Genomic DNA, 20,529 nt, shown 5'->3' on the forward strand with positions numbered 1-20,529 from the left:
AAGAGAGGACTGGCATCTCCTCAATCATCTTCTTCCCTGTCAGGTACCAGCCACACTGGTGAGGAGTTCCTAAGTTGAGAGAAAGCCTGGTTTCCAGTTTTCACTGATGTGCATCTGAAGGAGACTGTTACTAGCATTTTGTCTTCTGTATTTTTCCTGCAGAGGAAGCCAAAGGTGATTAACTTCTAAATTATCAGATGAACTTCCAGTCCAAAATAAGGTGATGTTGAACATTCCTCACAGAATATTAGCCAGCAATCCCATTTCAATCATTACAGATTCTACCTGCCAGTGGCATGCAGGTGCATCACAGCTAGCGTGTTTTCTCTGAGAGGCTTTACAGCATTGGGGGTACATATTGTATCTGAAGTATGTGGCAAAACATAGTCTAGGAGATTCACTATATAAATATTCTATTTTCTTCAACTATCTGCAAAATCACCTCTTATCACTGTTTCCTAGTGAGAAAATTAGCCCTGTCTTGCATATATACCTATGAAATTACTCTAGATCTTGAATTTCTCATGACAGCTGAATTACAAGATTACAAATAAAAACATTAACTTTCATTAAAATTGAACTGAGAATTTTAACTAAACTAGTGGTTGGTTATCATGAAAAAAAAAACACAAACACAAAACAACACTTTAAAATGTATCTACTAATTATTCAAAATTAAAAGAAAGCACTATCTCTATCAAGAAAGAACAGAAGAGGGAACTTAGCAAGTGAGGACAGCTGCAGCACAATATATTTTTTGTAGCTGGGGTTGTGAGGAGAGGTTGTTTGTTTGGGTTTTTTTCACTTGAGCTTTTTTCTCCTGGAAGCATGGAAAAAAACAGTTACATGTGGCTTTGCATATGCCAGATGTGACAATGAGATCAAATCCCCTTTTGGGGAAAGAACTGCTTCACATAGTGTTTGATTTTGAAAGAGCAAGGACTCACTGTCTCTAAACTTTGCCGGATACCGATAAATGCTGGCATTAGCGTGACATTTCTCTTTGAAAGTTGGAGTACAGTATTAATCCTAATAAACAGTCAAAATCTGCAACCCTTGCTAACACAGAGCAGTGCTTACTGTCACGAACTTCAGAATGACTCATATAAACATGACCACAGCTTACAGCTCCTGGGTCTTTTATTGACACTTTAATTTTCTACCTATCAGATGGAAGTGTGTTTTTTTTTTTTCTTTCTTACATTTGGGATGTCTTTCATGCACCTAATGCATTATTAAAATCTGATGAAGTACAGTATTCATAGTGGTAGCTTACATACATTTAATCAGTTAAGCTTATAGCAAATTAAGCATTAAGCTATAAGCATTTGCTAAATGACTAAATACTTCATTCATGTACCACAAAGTAACATCACAAATGTATATATATATATTACTTGTGTTCTGACAACAGCTTTCCTTATGAAAAATCTTTTTTTTTTTTTTTTTAATAATAGCACGTTTCCATTTACCATTTCTGTCAGATCAGACAGTGGCACTAAACCACCATTTTCTGGCCTGCCATAAAGTAAATGACAATCTACAACTAAAATTGTCCAAATTTCTCTGCAATGATCCTCTTTCAAACACATGGAAGAAATATTCATGTGTGATCAGTTTGTTGGTGGTCTTCTTAAAACTGTTTTCCCTAGATTTTTCATAGACGTCCATTTCATAAATGCATTTATATTGGCCTTAAGTTCTGCGAATGTATCAGCCGACTTGTTTTTGGTCTACGCTGGCCTTATCCCAGGTCTTGTGGGCCTTACTGAGGCAAAAAAAAAATGTTTATAAAACTAAGAATGGACCTCCTACTAATGTTCTTTTAAGAAATTGTAGGCATTTGACTCCTTTCAAATCAGAAACATTAAAAAAGTACATTTTAAAATTCCTTTAGCATTGTTTTCTGGCAGACACGTAATTTAAATTTAACAAGTTAATGTTGATCAAACTGTTGCTTTACAAATAAAAATGTGAAGAGAATGTAAAGTCATCCTCCTTTTTAAAAGTTGAAAGACACAGATATTCACAAAAAAATAAAAAAAAATCTCAGCAAGAAACGCTTGCAATAAATCAACTGAGGCATGCAGCAGTTCTTTGTGTGATACGGTGTGATATAAACACAAAATCTGAACGTGAAGTACTGTTCTTGGGAAAAAAAATGACAAAGCTATAATGTGCTCACCTCATTACAGAGAGATCAACTGCTGCTAATAAAAGCAGATAACTTGGCGAGCCAAATGCATGGAAAAAAATGTGGGACCATCACTCCTGCCACTGACAGCTGAAAAACAAAAAGTATTTGGCTTTGTGGACAGTTCAGTCCCACAGTTGTTAACTATGGATTCATCTGTTTGCACTGATCATTGATCTTCTTGCTAACAGAGCTTTGGGATCCAACCTTAACCAACGTTTTCAGTGGCTTACAGCTGGCCTTGGTCAAGAGCCATCATGCCGACACCGGCCTAATGGCCACGTTCTGCATTTCCCTGTCAAATAGGGCTGACCAGTTTTCTTTCCATGCCCATTTTCCAGCAGAGAAGCAAAGCAGTTTCTTCACTGCAGGCACAGTGATGGCCTCTCTCACAGATGAAGCCTGGTCCCCAAAATCCCAAATGCCATCAGCCCACGTCTGAGTGAGGCAACTCCACAGCACCACGTTCAGGAGGCCAGCTTCCTGCAGTGGGGCCTGAGCTTGTTTGAAAGGAAAAGTGAAGGCAGGGACACATACCAGGGAACCTCGAGGCCCTATGGTCTATCAAATTTCATCCATATTTTCCTGTCTATCATGTATTTCTTCTATCTTTACATTCATGGTTACAAGAATCAGAGTCATAGAATACCCAAGTTGGAAGGGACCCACAAGCATCAATGAGTCCAAGTCCATCGAGTCCAACAAGCCCCTTCTGACCTATATAAAGCTTCTGATAATTTGTGTGTTTGTGCTAATTGTCCTCTGTTTTGAAAAACAAATCTTCCCTCAGCAATTTAGTTTCTCCAAGGTGCGAAATACTGACTGCTGCACGTACACTGAGTTTAAAAATCCAGCCTGCCTGTTCTACATGGGCATTAGAATCACCTGCGGTATCGACGGATACACGTAAAGATTTCTTACTGGACTTATTTCACAGCTATGAGCAATGCATGAAACTGCAGAAATAGCTGAGGAACTTTAAGTTTTATAAATAGTGAATTATTCAGAAAACAGAACTGCAGGGAGATGTTCTGCAAAGTAAGATTAAATCTGGTAAAAAGATTCAGATTTTCTACCCTTACCTAAAAGTAGTATCTTTAACTAAAAAACAAAAATGTCAAAATCAGATGTTTCATTTCAGAAAATAATATTTCTTATTAATGTTTTCAAAATAAAATTACATATTCTCTACACACAATTGTATTTATTTCTTAATTGAAAGTTGATGTGGAAAAAATAATTTGGGGTCAAATGCAAATAAAATACTTCAATTTTTATTTCAGATATGAACCATTAATCTATTATTTACTCTTCTAACTATAATCAGTGTCAAAATTGTTACTATAAAAAGAAATGACAAACATCACAGTAGTAAAAGTAACAATATATAGAAATAAATATGTAATTCTGAGGTAGAAAATACTGGTAAAACTCAAGGTAATAAAAGAAGAACTTCAAATCCCATGCCACATTCACATTTTAAGAATTAACTGGTCCTCCTGCCAAGCTGAAAGACACAAGAAAATATTTCCTCTCTTTTGATATCACGATCTGAATAAGATTCTGGGAGCCAACATAGACAACAGTGTCAAAAGGGAAATAAATCTCAATAAAACCAGAAGGAATTAAAACAAAAATCCGAGAACAAAGTGTACAAGTTTAAGGCCTTTAAATACTTTTTACAGGGTATGAGTCTCAGAGACATCAAGGTAAACATTGTCATAACCCATAGTACTCTTAAGATGTTTCCCAAATGTTCTGAACTCAGTGGTCCGATTCTAGTCCTGAAAAAATATGCCATCTATATGTGAAGGAAGTACCTTCAATTTCTACTGCAAAGGGTTACAGCAACACCTGTTTTTAAGAATTCTCCTAATTTCTGCACTGATTTTTATTTCCAAACATGTTATATCTCATTCAAACTACTAATAGCTGACAGGAAAAAAGAAGTTTTTATTTTTTGTGAGAGTGAAAATACGTATTCACGATTCAGTATGCCTTTTTTAAAATAAAGGAAGCATTGTTTTTTCTATCTTTTAGTCTCTCATTTTTTTTGCAGGAGAAAGTATTTCCTCTCTTTTGATTTCATGGTCTGAATGAGTTTTTAAGATCCACTTACCAAGAGAGAATACAGTGTTAAAAGATGGAAATAAATATCCATGAAAACAGAGGGGACTAACAGAAATCTCTAGTGGCTCACAACTACCTCTCACTTAAACATATTTTAAAGAAATTAATTCTTCACGCTGACACTATACTGAATACTCTTAGACAATAAATCACCTCTCTTAGTTGACTGAAACCAGCAGAGGTAGAAGCCAGCATATTGTTTGCCCCCTCCTTTCAAAGTCTAGTTCTTTGAAAGGGAAGCAGGGGAGCCCATCTGTACACCAACACGTACATCAAACTGGCTTGTTCCTCACCTGCACTTCCCAACAAAGAGCAGCCTCAAAAACGGCAAAAGCAACATCCTGCTAGCACAGTGCAAGAAGGACTGATCATAGAGCATAAGATGTGGAAAGCTTGAAGAGGATCTTAAAAATATATAGCCTTTGTATCAAACATTCCCCTGGAAAACAACCTTTTGCTGCCAAAGGCAGACACAGTATTTCACCAACTGAATCAGTCCATGTCTGTACATGGACTGGGACTTACACTTCAAGAAAACCATCACTTCACACAACCTTGTTAGGGGCATCTTTGCATTTGTCCTCTTACATGTGGCTGCCCTGCAGTTACCTGCCCAGACAGAGCATGTGATAAACCTCCCTACGGAGGGGTCTGAACTATTCTAGTTTTAACTACCCTCTGTTGCAAAGGATATGCATGCCACAAGTCTTGCTTTTGGCTGACTGAAGCAGAGTGAAGCGGTCTGACCAAGCACGCTTTCACACGTACACAGACCCAGACACCAGATAAATCCAGACAATCCTCAAGCATCGTTCCCAGACACCACGAACTGTCCACAGGTCCTCTCCTCTGCAGGAAGAGTGGAGGCTGGCACTTGCCATTGCCTTTGGAGGAGGAAAGATGTAAGAGATTTACTAGCAGCTCTGCACCTTCCCACCCTTTCCGTATCACAGACATAGTTACTGAAGTGCTTGCGTTTTCCTTAGTGAGTAGCTTGGAGTTATGGTGAATTAGTGTTGTGGTTGGTATTTCCCATGGTACAAAAATGTATTCAAATAACTACTGAAGGGGAAAAAGAAAAAACTCAAGGGCCAGAAAAGTAATGAGGGAGAAATACAGCTCCATCTTTTGCTGGAGATGAGGAGTAACTCAACTCTAAAAAATGCAGAGACCATCATAACGCTGATTACTTAATTCTTAGTGAAAGTTTGCTAAAATGTTCTAAACAATAGGTTCTAATGTGTTTTAACAACTGCTTTTCAGAAATTGCTAAGTGGCTGTCTTCAACCAGTTTTAAAGATAATGAAATACTCAGTAATGTTTGATTTTTTTTCTCCCAATGAATAAACTATAGCTAGATTAGACTTTCATTACTTTATTGTATTCAAAATCCCAATGAAATGTAGAAGAGTTACAAATGATTTTTTATGACTCTGACCAAGCAATCCCTGCTTGTCAGAATGGCCAGGCACTGTTCAGTTTTGGCAACATGTACTTTTCCAGAATGGCACTAAACCTATGTTACAGAGGCTTTTTGCATGCTATGCATCTTTACAAATATTTCTCATTTTTTTATTTTTAATTTGTACATCTCAGCAATCAAGAGTAAAGGTAGCAATTGAAATTCTAACCTGGGGCGTATTGTTTGTTCCATTCTGCTCCAAAAATAAAGGGTTGAAGTGGATAAACTGAATTCACTGTACCTTCATTTTTCACGATCAATAAATCTCTTTTCCATTTATGAATCATTACAAATGTGTGCATACATAAGTGTGCATGAAGGAAAGACAAAGAATTCATTTTTTTAAGAATGGCTACGGGGGGGGGGAGGGGGGAATGATGCCCTGGATTACTCTCAAAACGTGCAGATGACCATTACCAAAGGAAGTGGAAGGAACAGCATGTTCACCAATTGCAGAGCCAGAAATAACAGAAGCCACAGGTTCAACAACAGCCATATGACTACAGGCAGGCTCTGACTGGGCACTTCCCATTCAGGATTAACATAACGTTTATATGAAGCAGAAAAATCCACCTCACTTACCGAAAGCTATGTATTTCTCTAAGAAATGTGTGTCTCCGAGATGGGAATCAATACCTCTGGCTTCTTGATTGAACAGACAGATGAGTCCGCAGATTGGAAGTGCCAGGTGCCGAAACAGGATTTGAAATGCTTGGAAGTATGTCTTGGGTCTCATCCCAAAGATCAGCATCCCCAGCTCCGACTGCAAAAGAAAGATCTGACTGTCGGTTTGCTCCTGTTCACAGTATCATTGCTGTCTAAAGTGAAACAGAAGAGTGAACATACAGCAGATGGAAGTGGGGCCCTATGCTTGTTTTTAATAAAGACTCCTCAATGTTTGCACACAAAGAAAAGTTTTCAAAATGCTAGTAAAAATACATCTCCCAGCTAACAAAGGTCTTCATGATGTCCCGAGCTATGAATGAATGAAACGAATACAGTACTGAAATCCACCACAACAGACTGAGTTTGAATTTTGTCTTAAAAAGATCATCCCTGCAGAAGAGAGCATGCTGCAGAAGCTGGGCAGAGAGCAGCTCAGTAGCGATTAAGGTAAAAGGTGACTGCTCCTCTGCCCCTTTGTGAAGAGAGCGCTGACAGGAGAGGAAACAGATTCACCCGGTCCTTCCTCGTAGGACGCTTCAATTACAATATAACCTTCATTGCTAATCTACAACATCTAAACTGCTGGTAGAGGAGGGTCTGCTGCCTACCAGGAACTGCTGGCTAACCGTCACACTTGAACTCTTTCAAGGAGAGACCCGTGTGTGTATCGGCTGTCTCCCTCAGTGCTCAAAATGCTAGGCTGTTGCACTGGAGGGTGCTTCTGCGCTGCTTCGAGCTGTGGTTAGAGGTACCCGCAGGAAAGCCTCCCTGGAGAGGAGGAGCTGTCCCTGCTGCAGTGCACCTGTGGGCCTCCGCCAGCCACCAGGCTCTGCCACACGTCCGTGTGGCTTGAGACCTTCTGCCTCCAAAAGGAGAAGGATGTGCAGTTCCTAGACCAGAGTCACTGCTTCTGTTTAGAGTCACTAAGATTCTCTTTAGAGTTTCTAACAGGCTATTATTATTATTATTATTACACTATGTTTCTCTTTAGATTTCATAACAGACTATTAATTCAGGAAAAAAAAATAAAAAGGAAAGTAACATGAAAGAATGTAACTAGAGTAATGGCATGAATTAACAAATCAAGCTCAGGGATGTCAGAAAAAGGGGCCATGTGCTGTGACTTTTGCTGTGTCCCTCTAGGGCCTTCAAATCGTCTGTCTCTGCTGGCACCAGACAGCCCAGAGCTGGGCACACAGCAGTGCTCTGCCAGCACGGCACCAGTTTGCCTGTGTCACGCCAACATCTGTGCCCAGGGACCTTCCTGAGGCTGCAGACTGAAACCCCGTAACACAAGCACCACTCAGTACCTCTTAAGCACAAAATTGAAAGTGACGCCCAACAGCCAATATGTAAAACATTTCGCAGGGTGAACATTTTGGGAAGAAAGTTTATAGAAAAGCATCGTAGGTCTGAAAAGAACACAGGAACAAAAGAGAAATGCAAAACCTCAGGAGATGAAGGGAACCAGCAAAAAGAAAAATGTCGAGAGGAGGGGAAGGAGGATTGCAGTGAGGGTGGGTGAATGTATTTTCCCAGTGAGTGAACTGCAAGGCCAAGTATTGTGTAGGGCTGAAAGTTTAATTAGTACCTTCTTCTGTCCTGTTTGATCTTTGTACAAAGCCTTTCTTTACACAAAGGACAGAGGGGTTTCTGTGGTGCCGTACGGGAAGGACAGCCAGTGTCTCTCAGTGCAGGCATTTCCCGTATTTCCCGGAATAAATGGGATGCCTCTCCATTTCTCCTGCTTTCCCCTCAGCCTCCAGAGGACTCCAGGGAAATCTCACCGGATCATGAAAATGTGGTGAAAGATTAACCTATGTGAGCACAGTCCCCCCACACTCTTGCCCCAGACAAGACATGGCAGTCCAAGAGAAGCTAATGCCTGCTGACCCCCCAGGGCCCGGCTCGAGCTCCAGTTTTCTGCCGGCTTCATGAAGTCCAGGCAGGGAGGATTCAAGCCCCCTTCCCTCCCCGAGCTGAGAGGAGGAAGGGGGCCAAGGGACAGAAGGCATTGGAAAGAGAGCGGGCGGTCATCAATTTGCCACCACTGGTTTCAAGGAAACGGGGTAGACTTGCTGTCAGTGCTAACCACACAGCAGGCATCGTCTATAAGACAGTGGCTTCCCAGAACATTTTCTTAAAAAACAAAAAAAAAGTAACAAAACTCCCCTCCTCTCTTAGCCACCACACCTCTGAGAAACCCGCAAAATGTGAACCAAGGCCAGCAGCAGAAGGGGTGAACCATTGCGGAGCTGCACCAAGTGCAGCTGGGCCAGTAGCAAGCACCTCAGGGAGAGGTGGGCTCTCGTGCCTGAGGACAGTGTTTTAGCAGCCACTGGCAACTCTTTAATTCACCACCGAAGACTAGAGGTGATCAACCCCCTCGGGTGAGCATCTTGAGGAGACAGCCGGCTACAAGTTCCTTGACAAGCTCCCGGGAGCCAGAGAAGCAGAGAAATGTCAGCAGAAGTTCCTGACACCTGCACCAAGTGCCTTGAATGGTTTTGAACTTGATACTCCCATAGGGGAAGAGCATGTCCTAAGTGAAGCATCGCCACCTTTATTCTGCGTGGGCAGCGCAAAAATGTGTTCCTGGGACATCAAAGCTGGGGGAGGTGGGGAGGGAGATTGGGTTCTTACAGCTTCTGCACTTCATTTGAAGTAAACTGCGATTTTTATTTTTGTTTTACAAGTAACTTCCCCGGTCACACTTCCCACGCACATGCAGGACAACTCTCACGTACCTGCTCTGCAGCACACGCACGGACACTGCACGATGCGCGGCCCCAGGTGGGCTGTGCCTGAGCCTGCTTACACCCACACATGCCCTGAACTAAGCTGAAGCAGGCTCTGAAGCATCTTTTTTATTTATTGTGTGGCCGTTTTTAAGGGAAACAAACACGTTTCAATCCAAGCTAAACCTGCAGACCCGCCACGACGCTGGCAGCTGGGGCACTGCCTCGGCCTCCCACCTGCCCAGGGGTGCCCGGCCTGAGGCAGGAGGCGGCGGGGGCAGCACGGCGGCACCCACCCGGCCCTGCCCTGCCCTGCCCTGCCCTGCCCTGCCCAGCCCTCCCAGCCCAGCCCCGTCCAGCCGGGCCGCCCCGTCCCGCCCCGGTGCCCGTGCGCCCGGGTCGGGGTTTAAAGCCGGTGCGGGGCGGCTCTGGCGGTGTCGGTGCGGGCTCCTCTCCTCTCACCTCCCGTCCCGTCCCGTCCCGTCCCATCCTGTCACCATGCCGCTCGCCGCCCTTCTCCTCGGTGCGTACCGCGGGTGGCGGGGCAGGCGCAGAGCCGTGCTCCGACCCGACCCGACCCGCCGTCCGTCTGTCTGTCTGTCTGTTCGTTCGCAGGCGCCTTCCTGCTCTGCGGCCCCGTGTGCGGGAGCGACGGCTCGGGTGAGTGTGCCGCCTGCCTCTCCTCCTCCTCTTCCTCCCCTCCCGAGCTGCTCCGGCGAGGCACGGAGCCAGGCGAAGGGGCCGGGGGGGCGATGGCGAGGGGTGCGCGAGCGAGTGCGGCTGTGTGTGTGTGTGTGTGTGTGTGTGTGTGTGTGCCGGAGCCGGGCCCGCCCGGCAGCACCTGCCTCTGGCCGCGGTGCCGGCGCGGGGCTTTCAGGCGGCCGGGCGCGCTGCGGGAGCGGCTGTGAGGCGGGCGGCCCGGAGCCACCCCGGGGGCCGTAGGAGGCGACTTGAGGAGCGCCACCGAGGACCGGAGCCGCGGTGAGGTGAGGCGAGGTGAGGTGAGGTGAGTGCCTGTGCCGGCCGGCACCGCGCGGGGGCGGGGGGCAGCACCGGCTGCTCGGGGGGGCTTCAGCCAAACGGCTGCAACATCGCCCCGTGCCCTCCCGTGTGCCGCAGCACGGCCGGGACTCAGCCCACCAGAAATAGACAAAAATGCACGATAATGGAAAACCTGCTGCTCCCTCAATTCCTTGTCTTACTTTACAGGCGCATTGCACGTCTAGTGTCAACGGCCTGTCAGGAAACACCTGGAAAGGGCTTTTAGTAATACCTGCTGCCAGGGCTGGAGGAGCCTCCGTAAGCAGAAGGTATCTGGAGCTAACTTATGTTAAGGGAATGTTGGCAAATGTAACTCTGCTTTTGTGTTGTTACTAAAAGTAGCAGCACATACAGTGTGAGCAGGTAATGTAAGATACTGCCTCTCACCGTTACCCTGAGCCCAAGTTCAGCACAACTCAGTTATTGAGCTATAGGCTTGCAGAAACTTTTTTTTTTTTTTTTAAAAAAAAAAAGCTTAAATTCTGAAGTAACGAAAAGAGCATCAGTTTCCTTGGGTATCTACTGAATTTAGGCTCCTAACTGCTCAGGGAGGTCTTATCTTTCCTTGTGCTCCCCCTGAAATACCTAAGTTCAACAACTCTGGTTGCCATAGCCAAGGCTGACCATACGGGTGGGTTAACACTGGCATATGACAGACAGTAAGCGAACAGAAGTTGATCAGAAAGTGCAAATCTCAGGCAGAATTAAGTAACATAGCCCTGATGCTTCCTTAGAAATTCCTCTGCTCTTGTTCATGTCAGGATATGTACTTAATGTTACATGAATTAGTGTGCAATCTATGAATGTGCTTTCCAAAATATAAGTAGGTCTATATCTACCAATATGGATTTATTCTGGTATAGATGATACTTGTAAGAATATTCCTTTCATAAAACTATATATGTTTGAAGCCTCAAGGTAAAAACAAATGACTCAAAATTTTCTTGCTTTGAAATAAATGAAACTAAGTACTACAGGAATTGTACTTAAGAAAAAAGTAAACTGCGTTTTATGACCCATAAAGCTGTTTTGCTCTAGGAATCCCTGCCCTTTATTTAATAATGTACACAGACATATATATGCTTTCTTACATAAATTCTGCTTTTCCAAAGCAATGCATGAGAATATCAAGGTTAGAAAAGCTCAGATTTTGTTTATAGTTTTTATTTTTCTAGTGTCGTAAGATAGTGACTGTTGTCAAAAATGAAGTGAAAACTCATTATAGGTGGGCATGAGAAACAGTTATTCAGAGCAAATCAGTATGTGGGATGTAGCAACAAAAAGATGGGAACTGATGGGATGACTGAAAGCATGGTTGTTGGATAGAAGTTTCAGGACAGAAGTGAGTCTTCACTTTTTTTTTTCTTTTTTAGGTCAACAGTGAAGGAAGACATTCATCCTTACCTTTAAATATGGCTTAAATCAGGAAGAAATGCAGTCTCTTTTCTTTGTACTTTGTTTTTACAGTGTACCCTAATGTGGTGTGTTTCTGTGAGGCTTAAAGAGTGTGTGTCTGGACAGAGTGGGATTATGGTCACTTTGTTACAGTTCTGAAGGACTAATCTTAGGCTTGCGTTCAGAGGTCTCTACTTTCCATCACAGTCCAGACTGGGTAGGAGTCTAGGACCGACTCCTTTCCTGTAAATTGCAAGCTTATCATTCCTTCTTCTAAAAATGCATGGATTTAAATTTTTAACTTTTTAATGGTATTGATTATTGAGTTAGATAAGTATCTAGAGAAGTATTTCAAGTGCTACAGTTCTTGTGTTCTTAAATTACAGTGATTATGAAGTAACTGCAACTTAAATTTTATAGATAACTACTTGGCTGGTCCTGCAAGGATGAAATACCCTTGATATTTGGATATGTTAACAAAAATAACCACTCTCTTACATGTTAATAGTACTATAACATGAAATTTGGGAGAATTAATATGTAATCTAGCAAAGAATTATTCTATATAATTCAGTATGCAGTATGATTAATATACTCTCAAGTTCACACTGGATTGCTTGTGGTTTTATGGGATTTATAGAGAGCAAAATCCACTGCACAGTTGGTACCATTTGTTTTAACTTTGTTACCCAGTACATCTAACTTTTACTCTGCTTCTGACATTCCTAATGTTCATCTTGGAATAATAGCTTATAGGAAACTGGATCTGCATAGCAAAACAAAATGAAACTGCAGCTTTTTAACTAACGGCATGAGCTCTTCAGTGCATGTTACAAGCTGACGCCCACCCTCTTCCCCACCCCCCCCCCCGTTTGCTGATCTAGCTGAGGTATGACCTGTTAAAGCCCCTAGCTACCGTATGTCAGCTGTTCACACAGCAGCAACTTGCTTTTTGCTCTGGAGCCCCCCCTTTCATGGTGTAGATGAGGATTGTAAATTTTTAGTACATTAAAAAATCCCATGGCTGGCCTATAGTGAGCATCTGTGCTTTCATGGCTAGGGAAAACATAGCCAGATTCCACCCCCCACATCCCCTCCCCATCCTCAGTGCTATCAAAAACATATGATGTTAGTCTGACACATGACTGTATTTAGCAAGTGCCTGCTAGTGAGATAAATGCGGATCCCCAAGTGATAAGGAGCATGTTAATTACACATCTGATTGTATTTGTATGTACAGCCTGACAAGGAATTCACTCAGGCTAACTAACTAGAAATGGCAGGTATTACAGATTTCCTGTGGTGTCTTGCACTTCTGGAAGCTAGGAAAATGTTCCAGGGTACACGGCACAGGTGGTACTATAAGAACAGATTACTGTTACTGCTCCTTGCAAGAATTCCTCCATGGATGTCCAGCCTTCTAGCTGCTGTTTGGTCTCACTAGCTGCCACTTGGTGGATGTTTTGATTGCTGCCCAGTAATCAGCTAACAAACTTGTAGGAGTTCCCTGAAGTGATTAGGGCACTCAAATGCAAAGTAAATTGACTTTCAGCATAACACCTATAACAGCGCTTTTAACAATGAGAATAATGAGCTTTTAGGTATAAGCATGGTGATTCTGCTTGCTTTTCAGACTTTTGTTTTATGGCAAAAGTATAAGACTAAGTATGGAGAGGATGTGAGTAAAACTTATTTTTAGGGTACCTGAGAATCAGAACTAAATCACTTTACAGTGATTCTTGTTACCTAGACAGCTTTCCTAGTTTTGAAGGCAGGTTAAAAGTAGAAGTATTCCCCACTTTCTCTTTTCTTCATCTGGACTATGTAGGTACATCTAGTGCACTTAACTAACTTGTATGTGCTGACAGCAGTAAAGACTTTTCAGGATTAGGTAGCTTACTGTAAATGCAGTATAGCACTAATTAGGATTAGCTATATTTAAATGCAAAACTACATGTATGTTCTCTAAATATCCTTGGATCTGTGCAGCAAGTGTGAACAGACACTTCGCTGTGCACCTCCAGCTGCAAATGTTCTGCTTTTCAGCTCTAAAGTCAGTGGGCTTAGCAGGAGGCACCAAGGCAGCATGCTCTCTTCCATCTGCTGATTAGGAACAGCATATGCTCCAAAATCATTCTTTCAAATAACAGCAGCTTATGTTAGGGTCAGTAAACACCCTAGGGTAAGAGTCAAAAGAGTGGGCAGGGAAGCAGGCAAGAGACCAATCACTAATCCCCATAATCATACTCTTGTTGTGGTGTATGCATGGATTCAATAGCCAGACTGTCAGCTCTCCTCTTAATATTGTGGAAAAAGTAATTTTCTGAGTGCATATAGAAAAGGTTCTTGCACCTGCTAGTGCTCAGCGATGACAACATTTACTCTTAGGAATTTCAGAATAAATACCCAGTCAGTTATGGGTTGAACTTATGATGCTGAATTAATGTTGATCAAAGCTAAAGCTCTAACCTGCTGTGCTACCAGACTGGCTGTGCTGTGCTGTGCAGTGGTAGGATGGTGGTTATGCATCCAAGATAATGACCTCTAAGTTTGCAAAAGGAAAAGTTTCAATTTGCCAGGCAGAATTGTACACTGGTGTAAATCTGTGTATGTAGGCGCATGCACATGCAAGTACAGTAACAGCTCAGAGATGACTCTCTGGAGGGCAACTCTAAAGAAAAAAGGCAGAGTTATTTGTGAGAAATGCATGTGCATAGCACAAAAAAATTCCATCTCTGTGGGTGAATCTGACTGTTCTTGGCACAAGGATCATGCTGATATCTGTTGCAATGAACTGATGTGAATGCTTTAATGCTACTTGTATTACTGGTGCTGGGAAATGGGCACTCTGTTTTTTTGTTTGTTTTTATTTTTAAACACTGACTTCAGCAGGATTTGTTGCAGAAGCTAAGGAGATAGATGCTGTGTCAGCCTGCTTCATGAACATCCCTGGACTGAGCTTCCCAAATGACTCCCGGATGCCCCACAGCTGGAGAGCACTGTGGGGACATCTGAGGCATTCAGTTTCTGTCTCAGCAAGTGCCACCCACTCTTGTGTTCCACCTCTATGGTCTTCCCCTTGCCTTTGTCTGTGGTAAACCTGCACATGTTGTGAACCACTGCCATTCTTTTCCACTGTAATATTTTCCTGGATATTATTTTAATGTTCAATGCTGTTTGCTCTTTTTAAAAGCTTTTCCACCCTGCCTCTCTCACAAAGCATGTTCCTCCTTGCCATAGCTGCGCATTTCTAAGTGCCAGAGATCCTTACAGGCATACTGGAGCACAAGATGAGATGCTGTACCCAATTCCAAATCCAAACATTTAGATTGGGTACAGTAGAGAAGGTGGCTGTTTTATTTAAATAAAAGATTTTCAGGTCACAAGTTTTTCTCCTTTTTTTTTTTTCCCCCCCCCTGTAGTTTCTACTGCTATCACATGCTTTACAAGAGGACTTGACCTTAGAAAGGAGACAGAAGAAGTCCTTTGCCCAGCAAACTGTCCTCTGTGGCAATTCTACGTCTTTGGGGATGGAGTTTATGCCTCCCTTTCCAGTGTCTGCGGAGCTGCCATACACAGGTAAGGCAGACGGTCGACTGTTAATCCCTGTGTTAAGCAAGTTTATACAGTCTTGCTGCACTTCTGAATTTGAACCTTTTGATGGCATCATAATAAAGACTTCTCTGGACTTCTGAAACCATGCTAATGTAATGGGAATGCCATTAGGACAGAGCACAGCAGAACAGAATGGCTGGGTGGCTTGCAAGTTACCTGAGTTGTGCTGAAATGTTCCTGAAAACAACGAAACTAATGACATGGCAAAGTAGCAAATAGGCTTTCACTGTAAGACAACTCAAGTGTTGCTGATAGCCATACAAGGATGCGGTGTAAACAGTAATTAATGGGAGAATAAAAGCACACTTGCATTTTTTTTTTACTTTAATTTATGAGATGTTTCCTGAAAGTGTTGAAGTCAGTTTAAGCTCCCATGCAAACACCCCTGTTCATGATTTGGGTCAATGTAATCTGTAAAGTTTATTAATTGTAATCAGAGTTCTATTTTTTTGTCACAGAATTTCTTTTCTGACACTTCCTTGATGGGCATCAAACTTGATGACTCATAATTAGATCACCTTAATTAGACCAACAGCTAGCTGAACTCATTCCCATATCAAACGGAAAACTGAAGGCTAGGAAATGTATCCAGATAACCCATGCTAAATAGATGTCAGTAGAATAGTAGTAATTCCCCAGGTGAAAGAAAACAGGCTGGCAGAAATCTTACTGAGGTTATCTGACTTTTTATAAAATGAAGAATTACTTATTTGAAAGGTAAATCCTTTCTTGAATCAATTTTAAATAATGGAACACTAGCTAAAAGCAGCTGGAGATGATGTGATCTATCTCAGATGCCTGTGGAAGGTAGAATAATTCCTGTCAGACTGACGTTAATACTTTGAAAAAACTTTTTGGCTATTAAGGGGAATTCTTAGCTTCATCTGTTAACTGGCTGTAAAAGACGTACTTGCTCATTTAGAACTCCTCATAGAATGATCCAGAACTGCATGTTCTAACTCTGGAGCGGACTGACACTAGCAACAGAAATTTAGGTTAGGCTTGAGGAAAAAGTCTAGCAATAAGGACAGAGGAGATGGCCTGGTGTATTCAATGAATTGGACTGAACAGTACAGTTTCTAAGATATCCATCTGTCTATAAGAGCTAGAAAACTGTCATCCTAATTTGAACTGAAAGTACAAACTAGATAATCCTGTACATTTTTCCAAACTTCTTAGATTTCTGTAATTAAATATTACAACTATATTTAAAATTAAGACTTAGTCATACACACAATCCAAACTATTTGTGTCAAGAGGCTCTATTGAAACCAAAGTAAATATAGTAAGTATGATACCTCAATACATTAGAGACTTTTTTTTTTTTTAAAAAAAAAAGATTCTTTCTATGAATCTCATGAATGGGATTTAGTTGGCATTTGTGGATTACAACATAAGTTATCCTGAATCTCCTCAAACATCTCCAAACTAGTGATTCTTTAAACTAGTCTTACTTAGTTTCTAGGTACATTTATATTAACTTATGCATAAACTACAGTTTAAAAAAAAAAGTCTTATTCTATTTGTGCATTCCAGATAAGACTACTGTTACCCATGCAGAAAGGCTGAAACTGTTCCATGGAACAAAGCATTTAAAACAAATTTGAGCATAGTTATATTCTCTTCTTACTCCCAAGCAACAGGAAGAAACTCTTTCAAAATGAAGTTACAATGCTAAACTCTGCTATCAGGGTATTTCTGAATTTCAAAAACTAATTTTACACCAAAATAATTGACTAGAAGATAAAGGACATAATAAAAAGCTTGTTTAAACAACTTAAAAAGAAAATCAGTATTTTTTAATTTAAACTCCTAAGTAAACTAAACATAACAATGGTTTTGGTGGTAAATTTCTCAGATGCTGTAAAGGAGACTAAGGCTTAAGGTACTATGGGGTAGCTAGAAAGAACTTGGGAGGTATTGGGGGGGCAGGGAAAGAAGAGGGGAAAGTTTGTTTTTAAAACTTAAGAGTTGGTTTGAAAGATAGTTAACTGTTTCTGTGCAGTGTCTATTTAGATTTGTGTGGTCTATTTTTTTTTTTCTTTTTGAAGAGCAGCTTTAAGTTAGCTGCTATTAGTCCTGTCAGCCCAGTGTTCAGACCAAAATTCACTATGTGACAGTGACAGCATTTTCTTGGTTTTGCTGGAACTATTAGAAGCCATGAATAGTGGTCATAGTGAGTGAGGAAAAGAGATTGCTGGATGGAAGAGAGGGCATAGCTGTTTAGTTCTCAGCTAATTTCAGTACAGGCTACAGAAGCCAACTGAAATAGACAAACTACTTCTTCCTTCCAGCTCTGTGTTGCAATGGCTAAACTCCATTTCACCTTGGTGCCAAAGCAACTCCAAGAACACATTGCTAATAGGTATTACCAACTCCTGCGATCATGGTATAACTAGATATGTACTCTTAAGAATTTCAGAATTTTCTTCCAAGTTACTGAAACAACTCCATCTTATTTAAAACTGCGTGCCCTACATTATGCATGGTGAGTGCAGCACAGCCCTATATGTGTGTGTATATATATACACACACACCTTGAGCACTGTTGAAGGCCCGTGTCACTACCATAACTGCTGCTGTCTTACACAAAGCACACTTGCCCCACCATCCTCTGTGTCCAGAAGCATCATTCCTGGAAGCAGTGATTTTTTTTTTAATTTTTTTTTTTTAAACAGAAAAATGATTGTGTGAGCAGGTGTCAGTTCCTCCTTCCACACACACTCCAGTTTGTATGTGTTGGGTCCTAATTGAAACCTGATTCCTAAACTTGTGCATACACCAAATAATGCTTATTCCTCTGACTAGTTCAATTACTGTGATGCGATTTTTTTTCTTGCAGCAATAACACTACATAGTGCATTTTAAAGAATTGAGCAGAATTCAGTTATTACTCCAGATGAATAAGCTTTCTCCCTGCTTTGGTTTGTTATATTTGGCTTTTTATCTTTTTCTGTCCTTATTTTATGTGCAATTACTCTCAGGAAACAGAATATTTGTTTAATATTTTTCTTTGTCTGGGAAGAAGAATAGAAGTTTTATTTGCCAGGGGAAGAATGGAGAACCTCCTACCAGGCTGATGCTATGTAGGCATAAAGAACTGAGTTAAATCTACCACTGAGTGATTAATTGGATTAATAATCAGAAGGGCAAATTAAGGACTAGGTTCTCAGCTTGTGCAGTTTTGTTCCTGTGCCAATTCTACTAAATGGAGACCTAACCCTATGTTGCAGTCATTAGATGCAAAATAGGCGTGCAAATTTTTTTAGAACCTTCATAACTAGTCACAGGGTGGGAACACTTGCAATTAAACATCAGGTTCTCAGAATTCAAGTGAACAAAAGCAAATCGTGGTGTTACTGAATTGGCAACAAACTAACCACAAAGACTGGCCACTGAGCTGCCTCAGTGTTTGCTATAAGGCTATTGACAAAAACCTTGTCAGCCAGAGGGGCCGGGCTTCTGAGCAGCAGCAGCAGGCCCCCTGGGAAACTTTGATACATTGGCTGCTTCTGCTGCTGTGCCCTGTTTCTTGCCAAAAGCAACAGGAGTGCAGCAGAGACAGAAAAGTAGAACCTAGAGGGCCAGAAGATGCTGGCATGAAACCCAGAACAGCTCCAAAGCACTGAACTGGTGGCAGGCAGGCAGCAGGAGACTGCTGTTTGGAGAAGGGGAGGATGCTTCTTGAGCCATGGAGAAAGGTGAATGATGTGAAAAGAGGTGGATACATCTACTGGTAATAGAAAGGAAAGTGAGAATTTGGCTGGTTTTGTCTGTTTTTAGCCCCCTGATGATAACTGTTTTCATCCAAGCATCCTGTAGGAATCACTCAGCAATGGTAATGGGGACTTCAGGTCAAAATTCTGCTCTCAGGTAGCACGGCAGACCTTGCTCTTTCTCTTTTCTCCCTTTTGGTGGGGGGGGGGGGAAAAAAAGAGCGGACTGGACACCCGTAGTCATATTTGATACATGTAATTATTACCAAAAAACATACTCTGCAACATTGTACTTCTGGACTGTAAGACCAAGTCTGCTCAGTATGTATTTCTTTCAGCAGTCTACTGGCAGCACTGCTGGCCTTGGGGTTGGGGCTTTTCCTTAGAGTAGCACATCTCTGTTCATATCTATTTCTCTTCACTCTCTGTGAGGATAAATGTGAGCTGCTATTTAAATTTGCCAACATAATAATCTGATTTTAAACTGGCATTCAGGGCAACTTTACTAAAGCTTCTTTGTCTATACACTGTAGAGTATTCTTAGATAAAGTATCTCTGTATTTTGAAACTGCCATAATCTTTAAAGGTACAAGAATTAAATACACACATAAATATAACCCTAGTTCCATTTAGAAATGCAAATCATGTCAGTGAATCAGGAATGCATTTTAAGTAGTCCACAAGGAGATTCATGTGGAAACTGCCAGAGATGCCCAGAGCTCAAATTACCATAACTGTGCAAGATTTTCTAAACTCCAGCCTTGATTATTCTACTTTCATGGTGTTTTAAATCAGATGAGGCTGGGACTCTCTTCAAGCAGGAAGCCAAACAGATAGGAAAAATAAACACAGAGGCGCACATTGCTGTGTTTCAATAATCTTGAAAAGGTTGTTTGTTTCCCATGCTACTGTACCTGCCCAAGTACCACGGACCATTAAGTTTTTCCTTCCATTTAGAGAAGCTCAACGTTGAACTTTGGCCCCTAAAAAAAATAATATCCATTCTTGCAGCATATAAAAAGAAATCTAAAAAAGAGTTCTGATGCCTGTGACTATCACAACAACCCCTCTGCCTGCAAAAACAAACAATGGAAGTTCTCTCTCTGGGCAGCTTTTAACCCTGAACTTTCCTAAACGTGTAAATCCAATGTCCCGTTGGGTATTGACATAATCCTCTATGTCCTGACAGTGCTAACAGGCTCAGCACGTAAGCATGATTTTCCAATTAGCTGTATCTTCGCTTGTCCCGCGTGACAGGCAGATCTGGCAGGCAATCACCAAACCTGCTCATTCAGTCATGAGGTGAAACTCAACAAGAGAAAAATGCTAACAGCCTTCTCTAAGAAGATTTTAGCCTCAAATCTCTTGTTTTTGGAAAACTTCCTCCACAGATTTTTCTACAAGTTTTCTTGTCACTTCTACATTTCTGAACTGGCTTCTGGTATGGCATTAAGGAGTACAATAGTCTTATAGTACTGAATATGACTTTATAAGATACTTTTAATCAGTAAGCTTCTTGGTATTTTTTTAATAACCCATTAAATCCGTATTTAAGTGGTATGCTTAAACAAA

General features: G+C 41.6%; 1 protein-coding gene and 1 long non-coding RNA gene across 3 annotated transcripts in view; one reads left to right on the top strand and one right to left on the bottom strand.

Annotated features, from left to right (window-relative positions):
• Window positions 1–10,061, bottom strand: LOC137857651 (uncharacterized). Its single transcript, XR_011097207.1, has 3 exons — window positions 9,722–10,061; window positions 6,369–6,549; window positions 1–156 (listed from the first exon to the last, which is right to left on the bottom strand). It is a non-coding gene; the product is annotated as an uncharacterized lncRNA (long non-coding RNA).
• Window positions 9,542–20,529, top strand: part of COCH (cochlin) — a 19,392-nt gene continuing 8,404 nt past the window's right edge. For both annotated transcript variants that reach the window (XM_068684395.1, XM_068684396.1), the window contains exons 1-3: window positions 9,542–9,713; window positions 9,806–9,850; window positions 15,049–15,205. In XM_068684395.1, coding sequence (XP_068540496.1) covers window positions 9,689–9,713; window positions 9,806–9,850; window positions 15,049–15,205 — 227 coding nt within the window. In that variant the 5' untranslated portion in view covers window positions 9,542–9,688. The remainder of the gene's footprint in view (window positions 9,714–9,805; window positions 9,851–15,048; window positions 15,206–20,529) is intronic.

Source organism: Anas acuta, chromosome 5, assembly GCF_963932015.1.
Source record: "Anas acuta chromosome 5, bAnaAcu1.1, whole genome shotgun sequence".
NCBI classification, from domain to species: domain Eukaryota; kingdom Metazoa; phylum Chordata; class Aves; order Anseriformes; family Anatidae; genus Anas; species Anas acuta.